General features: G+C 33.9%; 2 protein-coding genes across 2 annotated transcripts; one reads left to right on the top strand and one right to left on the bottom strand.

The window, feature by feature from the left end:
* Positions 1-263: 263 nt before the first annotated feature.
* Positions 264-5,617, top strand: LOC144999862 (Noc2p family). The gene is made up of 11 exons (XM_078959021.1): positions 264-383; positions 495-619; positions 1,174-1,236; positions 1,322-1,870; positions 2,787-3,089; positions 3,182-3,511; positions 4,203-4,409; positions 4,504-4,590; positions 4,673-4,767; positions 4,877-5,041; positions 5,128-5,617. The coding sequence occupies exons 1-11, from the start codon at positions 365-367 to the stop codon at positions 5,408-5,410; spliced, it is 2,226 nt and encodes a 741-aa protein (XP_078815147.1). The 5' UTR covers positions 264-364; the 3' UTR covers positions 5,411-5,617.
* Positions 5,618-5,782: 165 nt separating this feature from the next.
* Positions 5,783-8,073, bottom strand: LOC144999863 (zinc finger CCCH domain-containing protein 14-like). The gene is made up of 3 exons (XM_078959022.1): positions 7,858-8,073; positions 7,448-7,508; positions 5,783-6,869 (listed from the first exon to the last, which is right to left on the bottom strand). Exons 1-3 carry the CDS (start codon positions 7,934-7,936, stop codon positions 6,086-6,088), a joined length of 924 nt encoding a protein of 307 aa, XP_078815148.1. The 5' UTR covers positions 7,937-8,073; the 3' UTR covers positions 5,783-6,085.
* Between the last annotated feature and the right edge of the window lie 2,095 nt (positions 8,074-10,168).

The following is a 10,168-nucleotide window of genomic DNA, read 5'->3' as shown; positions in this document are numbered from 1 at the left end:
AAATGATTAGTGTTATGTTTGATTTGGATTTTATAAGGTGTTTGTAAATTTTTTTTAATTATTCAAGAAGTTGATTCGGTTATTTTATAAAAAAAACGTTAAATTTAGCAAAAACAATATAAAAAGATAAAATGATCATTTTTATAATTTAACGCCGTAAATTATAGTCTTTGTGGCAATAGTAATGACAGAACTGCCCCTGGCGTTCGCAAATTATTCCGTAAATATCCAACCCACATAAATAACCACACTCTTCTATCACGCACCAGGCCAAAGCTTAACACAGCCGCCGCTGCTCCTCCCGGCTCACCACCTGCCCTACCTCCCAACGTTGTCGTCGTTGCTCCGCATAGCGTTAAATAACATGGGTTCGAAGAAGAAAGGTTTATTCTTTATTCTACTTTGATCAAATTTCGTCGGTGTTTTGGCCTTTTGTACTGTAAAAAAAGGTTATGATACTGATTTTTCATACTATTTTTCCATGCTAATTTTAGACAGAAAACCGAAGAAGGTTTCCGGCAAAGATGAACAGAAGGAAGATAATACAGAGGAAGTACCTATAAAGTCTGTGGAAAATGCAAACGCGCATAAGAGCCAGTTACAAAGGCTTTCAGAAAAGGTGAGCCCGAATTAATTCCTTTTGATTTAGAACCCTAACATCAATTTAATGTGGTTGAAAGATAACCAACAGCGTTATTCTATAGCTTCAGTTTCTTCAAAAAGTTCAAATTGCAATTACTGATTATCGTTTATTTTATGGGTAAACAACAATATAAAAGAACTTTGTTTACTGCTTCAGCTTTTTTGCTACTGATTATCGTTTGTGGAGTTAGGGTTAGGGTTACAAGCCTCTTTAATTTGTGATTCCGTAGATTATACATCAGTGTTCCTTCTTAATTACTGTTTAATGATTGCAAATTCGACTTCAGTGTGTATAATTTAGACTCTTGTTAGTGATGCATTGTAAAATATAGACATTATAAGATACTTTAATCACTCTAGTAGCCTACATTTCTTATGGTTTAAAACATGAAATCAAATATGAATATGGCTTTAATAATCCAGAAAATCCATATTACTTTGGTTATTATTATCGGATCATGAAACAATTTTGATTCTTGTTTCATTACGAACCATTTGAATGTTGATAAAATCACATTTTTACCCCTACAGGATCCAGAGTTTTATGAATACTTGAAGGAACATGACAAAGAGCTTCTTGAATTCGATGATGAGGTAAAAGTCAAATATAAGCTTCTTTAATAATATGTATAAGGAATCCTCTATGTAGATTGTAAGCTAATTTTCTTTTCATCCATAGGAGGATGGAGAAACAGACATGGATGATGATGATGATAACACACAAGAAGGTCAAGATGAAGAAGATGAAACTCAATCTTCCACAAAAAAGGACAAAGAATCCTCCACAAAAGCAATAACAAGTGAAATGGTGGATTCATGGATTAAAACCATTCATGAAGAACGAAGAATAGGTGCAATTCGATCAATCATGAGAGCTTTTAGGAGTGCATGTCATTGTGGTGATGATGATAGTGAATCAAAGTTGAGCTCAATGTCTTTTCCTGTTTTCAATAAGATTTTGTTGTTTGTGTTGAGTGAGATGGATGGGATTTTGAGAACAATTCTTAAGCTTCCACTTTCGGGTGGAAAGAAGGAGATGATTGTTGAGTTGATGAACACAAGAGCATGGAAAAACTACAATCATTTAGTGAAGGCGTATCTTGGAAATGCTCTTCATGTTTTGAATCAAATGACAGATACAGATATGATTGCTTTTACATTGAGACGTTTGAAGTACTCTTCTTTATTTCTTGCTGCTTTTCCAAGCTTACTAAGGAAGTACATAAAGGTGCGTGTTTTCTTGTTTTCAAGCTTTCGTTTTTTTGTGGATTATAAATGTGTTTTGACTAAAGTATATCATTGGTTGACTATTTGCAAATGAGTATGAAATTTCCAGAATACCCTTTTTTGACTGGTTGATTTCAAGATTCCATTTTAACACCCATGGAATTCAATTCCAAGCATTTTCCCACTTGTTGAAATTACCAAAATGCCCTTTTAACACTAGAATTTTACAAATTAAAGAGAAATATACATACAAACCCTTCAATAGTTTTTTTTTTTTTTTTAATTCAAACCAAACAGAGATGTACAAAGGAATGGATTTTTGATGTGCTTTGACTAAAGTATATCATCAGTTGGCTATTTGCAAATGAGTATGAAATTACTGAAATACCCTTTTTAACTGGTTGATTTCAAGGTTCCATTTTAACACCCTTGGAATTCAATTCCAAGCATTTCCCACTTGTTGAAATTACCAAAATGCCCTTTTTACCCTAGAATTCTACAAATCAAAGAGAAATATACAAACCCTTTGATAGTTTTTTTCAAAACCAAACAGAGATACAGAAAGGAATGGATTTTTTATGTGCTTTTGTCTAAAATATACCATCAGTTGACTATTTGCAAATGAGTATGAAATTACCAAAATACCCTTTTTTGACTGGTTGATTTCAAGCTTCCATGTTAACACCCATGGAATTCAATTCCAAGCATTTCCCTCATGTCAGAATTACCAAAATACCCTTTCTAACCCTAAATTCCACAAATCAAAGAGAAATATACAAACCCTTTGATAGTTATGTTAAACCAAAAACAGAAATCCACAAAGGAATGCAGTTGAATTTCATTTCATTTCATTTTCTGCAAATCAAAACACATAACGAATTTCAATAATTTGATATTCCAATTCCTTTTCTTGACAGGTTGTTCTTCATTTTTGGGGCACAGGGGGAGGTGCACTACCAATAGTTTCATTACTATTCCTTAGAGATATATGCATTCGTTTAGGTTCTGATTGTATAGACGAATGTTTCAAAGGAATATACAAAGCATATGTCCTGAATTGTCATTTTGTAAACCCAAGCAAACTTCAACAAGTACAGTTTCTTGGAAATTGTGTCAATGAGCTTTATAGAGTCGATCTTCCATCTGCATATCAACACGCCTTTCTTTTCATTCGCCAATTATCCATGATTTTACATGAAGCACTTTCAACAAAAAGAAAGGTAAACAAATAAATTCTTTAATTCTTTCACAAAAACCACTAAAGGGTCTGTTTTATTATGCTTATAGGTTTTGTATTTTGGTCTTATAACAGGAAATCTTTAGGAAAGTTTATGAATGGAAGTATATGAATTGTCTTCAACTTTGGACTGGAGCTATTTGTGCATATGGTTCGGAAGCTGATTTTAAGCCACTTGCATATCCATTAACTCAAATAATATCTGGAGTTGTGAGATTAGTTCCAACTGCTCGATATCTTCCACTAAGATTAAGATGCATCAGGATGCTGAATCAAATTGCTAATGCTACAAACACCTTTATTCCAGTTGCTGTTCTTCTTTCTGACATGTTGGATATGAAAGAGCTGAATAAACCTCCAACTGGAGGTGTTGGAAAAGCTGTTGATTTGAGAACTGTTTTAAGGGTAAGTTTTGAAATTTTGTTTTATGAAAAGGGTTGATTACAATCAATGTGATTTTGTTTATTTGTGTCTTAGATTTCATTTTGAAGTTGAAAAGGACTTGTTGACTTATGAAGGTGGAAAAAAGGAGTTTTTAAAAGTGTTAGGATTAGTTTTTTAGTGACAAAAGTCAATAAGTTAAAAAGTGTTTGGCTTAAAATTGTCATTTGTTTGTTTTTTTAATCCTAATAAGTTATAAGTCATTTCAAAAAGTCACAAATTGTTACTTCTTAAAAACTCCTTTTCAAAGGGTAAACAAAAAGTTGTTTTAAAACTCCTTATTAGGTATCCAAACACTTTTGTTTTTTTTTTAAAAACTTATTGACTTTTCAAGAAGTCAATAAGTTAAAAAGTCATATTTAGATTAACACCCAAACACCCTCTAAGGCATCTTACATAGAAACTGGATGATATTGCTATAATTGGGTGTAGAATCTTAAAGTAAAATACTCTAATGAAAATAAACTCTTAATCTTTTTGAATGATTTGAAATATGTTCAGTTATTTCCTAAAGCACCATAGTAATGAAAATGAGTAGAATTTGGATAACTTTGCTATAATAAATAAACAAAACATAACATTACTATTTGTTGCATTTACCCTTCATAAAAAAAAAACAAACTTTTTATATATTCAAACAATTTGAAAATGGCAGGTTAGCAAGGCAACTATAAAGACACGATCTTTCCAAGAAGCATGTGTTTTTAGTGTAATTGAAGAACTTGCTGAGCATTTAGCACAATGGAGTTATTCTCCTTCTTTCTTTGAGCTTTCTTTTATTCCAGCTGTTCGTATGCGAAGCTTCTGTAAATCCACAAAAGTTGAGAGATTTAGGCGTGAAATGAGGCAATTCATTCGTGAGGTGAACAAATTTTTATTATCATTTTGTTTCTTGAAACTAATGGATTTTGATTTTGATGATTACTATCTTCTCTTGGTTGTTTTATGATATGCAGATTGAAGCTAACTCTGAGTTCACTAATAAAAAGAGAATGTCAATTTCTTATCTACCAAATGATCCTTCTGCTTCATCGTTTATGGAGGTTTGCATATTTTTGATGCTCTAGTTTGAGACTTTTTAAACTACATTTATGTGAAGTCAATGGTGTGTTTGACTTGAAACAGGAAGAGAAAAAGAAGGGTGTTAGTCCTCTGTCTAAATATGTTGCCATTCTTCGTCAAAAAGCACAACAAAGAAACGATTCATTGGTTGAGTCCAGGTTTGTTAAATGTTTCATTTTTTTAATATTTTTTACAAAAAATTATATTCCTATCTACATATAATATAAAAGATTTTATATGAAATTGATTTGGTGTATGTTTTTTCAGTATAATTGTGGGTGAAAAAGCATCAATCTTTGGTAAAAAGAAACGTAAAGATGATGATGATGATGATGATGATGATGATGAGGATGAGGATGATGACGATGATGATGTGAATGTTGATGGTGCTGCTGTCTTTAGTTCTACATGGTTACCAAGTGGTGATCGCAAGTATGTGTTTTTTTTTTCTAACTTTCTTGATCTCTTTCTATCATTTTACTTGTGTTTTAAAAAAACACAAATTGTTTTTTTTATAGGGCGAAGAATCTTGAAGAGGATGAAAAGGATAAAAAGGAAAAGAAGCGACAGAAACAGAAAGGTGTTGGGAAAAAGGGTGCTACTGATGAAGATGTTGTGGAGGATTTTGTTCTTAGTTCAGATGAAGAAGAAGAGTTGAGTGATGATGAGAATCCTATTGAAACAGAAGATGTTAAAGCAAAAGCAAAACCACAGCAAAAGAAGGCGTCTGGAAAATCGTCAAAAAGAAAGGGGAATTTTCGAACCAAAAATAGGTCTAAGAAAAGAAAGAAGGCAAACTAGGAAAAATTATTTATAGCATGATATCATGATATTGTTGTTATGCATCTGAATCTTATTGATTTTTTTTTTTAATGTTTACTTGGGATCGAGATCCTGCAATTTTGACTTTTGAGCTTTGAAGCGAACAGGAAGTTGAAGTGTAAGTCGATTAACAGTGTAGTTCTTTTTTTTTTTGTCATTTAAAAGACAGTTGATTCTTATGGGGTTCGTATTTGGCTTTTTCTTTTATTATTATTACTATTTTTTTAATGGCAAACACAAACCCACTAATCGTACCTTTACTAGAGAAAGATAACTACTTAGCACTTATTAAGAAAGAAAAGTATTTTTGCTTTTAATGATCACAAAATAACATTGCAATTATGGCAAAAATGATATGACATTTTCAATTTTATAGACTTAATATCTTAATCTCAAATTAAAAACGTTTCAGACAAATATAAGTTATAACCAACCGTTTGCAATCCCGACCTTTTTAGAGCTACCATTTTTTACCCTCATCCCACCCTTAACCAACGCAACAACATCAACCCAAATTTTAACAACTTTTTTTGTTTTTTCTAAAAATCTGAAACAAAAAAACCTAATACCAACTTTAAAAAATCACAACTATCCTCAACAATCAACATCTCAGATACTCCAAAACATCATATGTTCTAAAAATAATCCTCAAAATCAAGCTCCAGAACTACGCAACTCTTCAGCCCCATGAGCAAAATGACACCTCTCACCAAAAGTACAAGTCCCTTTAGCAAAATTCTCACAAAGCTTCGTCTTAAAGTTCCCCGCCGGACCACCACCACCACCACCACCACCCGCCTTTCCAAAGCTCTTCTGTGGCGGCAGTGGTCCAGAAGCCGAACTTATATTCACAATCAACTCACGCACCATTTGACTCGCATGTTTAATCTGATCAAAAGTACCTTCCAATTCAATATTTCTCAAATTCGGATCCGATTCATGATCTCTTATTGACAATTTAGCTCCAGTCAACCGACTAATTTGCTTAGAGTTGACTCCGCTTTTCCCGATAATAGCTCCCGCTAGTGACGCGTTGACACTGATTTTGGCGGTTGCAGAGGCGCCAAAACTGGCGGCGGCAGTGTTGTTTGCCGCCGGATTAAAATCATTCCGCCCACCGCCGCCAAATCTAGCGGCCATGGTGCGTGGGTCTTCATGGTGAGATGGGGCGGTTGGCTTCCCGAGTTCCCATTCACCATGGGCGAAATGACACTTGTCACCAAATCGACAGCCTTCTGCGGTGTTGAACTTGTTGCAGAGGCGGCTCTTGACAGCTGGCGGAGATGACCCGTCCGGGAAAGATGGCGGGAGGACAGGTGGTCTGGCGGTTGGTGGTAGCGCAGGGTGGTTGCCGCCAGTCATTTGGTTGACAGCTTTTAGACCTCCGGGAACATAGTGCAAGAAATGACACCCTTCGCCAAATGGGCATCCAGATGTGCTGCACATCAAAATAAAAAACAGAATAGAGAAAGTTGTGTCAATAGTCAAAAGTCAAAAGTCAAAAGTCAAAACTAAAATGACTATTATGCCCCTGTGTTAGTTCTATGTAAAGTAAGTGCAATATAAACCAAAATCAATGTGATTATCTAGAAGTATTATTAAGAAAGGTAAACCTTTGATATGATGTATTGAGCTTTATATGTTATGTATACTGTGTAATTTTAGTTTCCAAATACGAATTTCCCTGTATCATGGCCATAGATGATAATATGATATTGAAAATAAGAATTTGAAGTATTTAAGATGTGTTAAAGATTGGAATTAATGTTTCTTTCATGAAACGATGATTTCTGTAGTTCTGTTCTGTACTCCTTGTTATGATGGTGGTTGTTATCTTGATTATGTGTGTAGATATCATATAACCTGTATCAAAACTTTAGATTTCCAAGCCATTAGTCCAGATGATATATATATATTTTAATTGTGTAGTGTAATTTTCATCGAATTAATAAGCATTAGAATGTATAAATGATTAATAATTTACAAGATTGATTTTAGCCAAGTTAGAATTTAAACCTGAAAAACTTTGTGCATGGCTTCGATTTGCTTCCTAAACCAGATTGAAACGACTCCGTGTCTGTTACATCACATTAATTATTTTATCTCAGTTGTAATTTCAAGATTTACAAAGTTGCAGACGCTCTGCTCTAAGAGCTTATCATTAATTAATTCCTCTCACACTCGACAATTTCTCTTCGGACAACGACTTAATAAGTTATTCCACTTCGTTGAACACAAGCTCGAAAGAAGAAAAAGAAATTATTGGACGATGAATATTGAACAACTTGTTTAAATGACAGTTCCACATAGGTACTACTTTTAGAATGAAAAACTAGACGGGGGATCGAATGGGAAAAGGAAATCTTGAAGCATTAAACATTATCGAAACCCTAGATCTAGATTGAAGAAGAGAGATTCGATGTTACCTTGTTTGGATTTCTTGAATCCACCGTTGCCATTCAAGCCAGCTGGCCTCCCTCGTTTTCTAGCGAGGCCGAATTCCATGGCGAATCGTTGCAGAGAGTTAGGTTCCAAGGGGAAAAGTGAGAGAGTGATGAAGATCGGTTAGGGTTTGCAGAGAGCCAAGGGGCTTGAAAAAGGGGGAAAATGATAGAGATCTAGAACGTGTAGATTTTAGTAGAGTGATTGGTCAAAGTCGTCGTTTTAACTTTTAATTAACATTTATATGGGCCTTAAATGAAACCAATCATGCATTGGGCTTTATTGGACATTTGTAATAAGAGATTTAACAAATGTTAAAATTCCACCTGTTTTAAATATTTTAGTTTGGGAAAATCATTGCGATTTAAGGGATAAAGAAAGAGAAAATTAGTTTGTCTTTTTTCATGAAATTATATTCTCTTACCATTATTTTGTCTTTTCATATAATGAGGAATTAAGGAATTGTTCTGGATTGTGTAGGTTTACTATTTGGATAAAACTGAATTGTTGAAGTGTACTATTTGGTTTGGATATTTGAATATTTAGATTTGTTTTTAGCAAAACCGAATTATTATTTTGGATTTCGGATTGGTTTTGGTTTATAAAATAAAAACCGAATTGTCCAAAAAAACCGAATTGCAATTTATTATTTTGTTCTTTCTAGTATATTTCTTTAATAATTTATAAATTTACTGAATTATTCTTTGAGTATATTAAAAATTTTCATATATTATAATACTTTAATAATTACTTCTTATAAAAAATAAATTGTCTATAAAGTAGTAAAGTATAATACATTTTTCTTGATAGTTATTTATAAGTTTTAATTCACAAATAATTAAACAATAATTTTGTAGTTTATATTATAGAGTAAGTTAATACTAAAATCATATATTGATTGAAATGTCTTGATTATTGAAAACCGAATTGTAAAAAACCGATCCAACCAAATTATAATTTGGTTGGATCGGATCGGATTTGAATTTAGTTTGAACTATTTGGATTTATATTTTGAAAACCGAAATTAATTTGGATTTACTTGATCAGATCGGATTAAACCGATCCATCCAAACGAACACGCCTACGATTGGGTACCAAAAAATATGTTTAGTTTCTATTTTTAAAAATTAACTCGGACCGTCCCTATGTTTCAATTTTCTTGCACGGTGAGTTCCTATCGCCGTTAGCCGTTAGTAATTTCCGTTTAAGTGCCCCAAAAGCTCGTTTAGTCCCTCATTTCTTTTAAATTTATCATTTTAGTCATTCATTTCTTTTACATTTATCATTTTAGTCACTCGTTTCATTTTAAAAGACTATATTGTCATTTTTTATTTTATTTTTTCACTTATTTATAATTATCAATTAAATGAGATTAATTATAAATGTTAAAAACTTATATCAATTCTCTCTCTCTCTCTCTCTCTCTCTCTCTCTCTCTCTCTTTCCCCCTCTCATTTTTTCTCTATTATGTGTCCTCTTTCTCAATTCGAGCAACTATCTCCTATTATCGTCGACAACTAGGGATGAGCATTTGGACCGATGGATCGGATCAGACCGTTTTTTTGGACCCTCGGGTTGGTTCAGCAACCGGATTTACCCGAGTGGAAGTAGGAGAAGATAACCATCGACTTCATAACCAAGTTACCCAAGACAGCAGGTGGACTCGACACTATCTGGATGATCGTTGACAGGTTAACCAAATCTGCACACTTCCTACCAATAAAGGAGACTGACAAGATGGAGAAGCTCACAAGGACGTACATTAAAGATCGTGCGACTACATGGGGTGCCAATATCTATCATCTCCGACAGAGATAGTAGGTTCACCTCACGATTTTGGCATTCACTCCAAAAGTCCTTGGGAACCAAACTCAACATGAGTACAACTTATCACCCTCAAACAGACGGTCAAAGCGAAAGGACCATTCAGATGCTGGAAGACATGTTGAGATCATGTGTGATAGACTTTGGTAAGGACTGGGATACCCAATTACCATACATCGAATTCTCCTACAATAACAGTTATCACACTACCGTCAAAGTCACGCCATTTGAAGCCATCTACGGATGCAAGTGCGGATCACGTTTGTGTTAAGCTGACGTGGGTGACACACAACTAGCAGAAAGGCAAGTGCCTGATAGCACACTCACTGGCCCGGAGATCATACAAGAAACTACAGAAAAGATCATCCAGATCCGTAAACAAATAAAGGTATTCCGAGATTGGCAAAAGAGCTATGCCGATAAGCGATGAAAACCCTTGGAATTCCAGGTTGGTGACCGTGTTATGTTGAA

This window comes from Lactuca saligna, chromosome 6, assembly GCF_052625555.1.
Source record: "Lactuca saligna cultivar CGN05327 chromosome 6, ASM5262555v1, whole genome shotgun sequence".
Classification (NCBI taxonomy): domain Eukaryota; kingdom Viridiplantae; phylum Streptophyta; class Magnoliopsida; order Asterales; family Asteraceae; genus Lactuca; species Lactuca saligna.
This window is presented reverse-complemented; position numbering and strand designations above follow the sequence as displayed.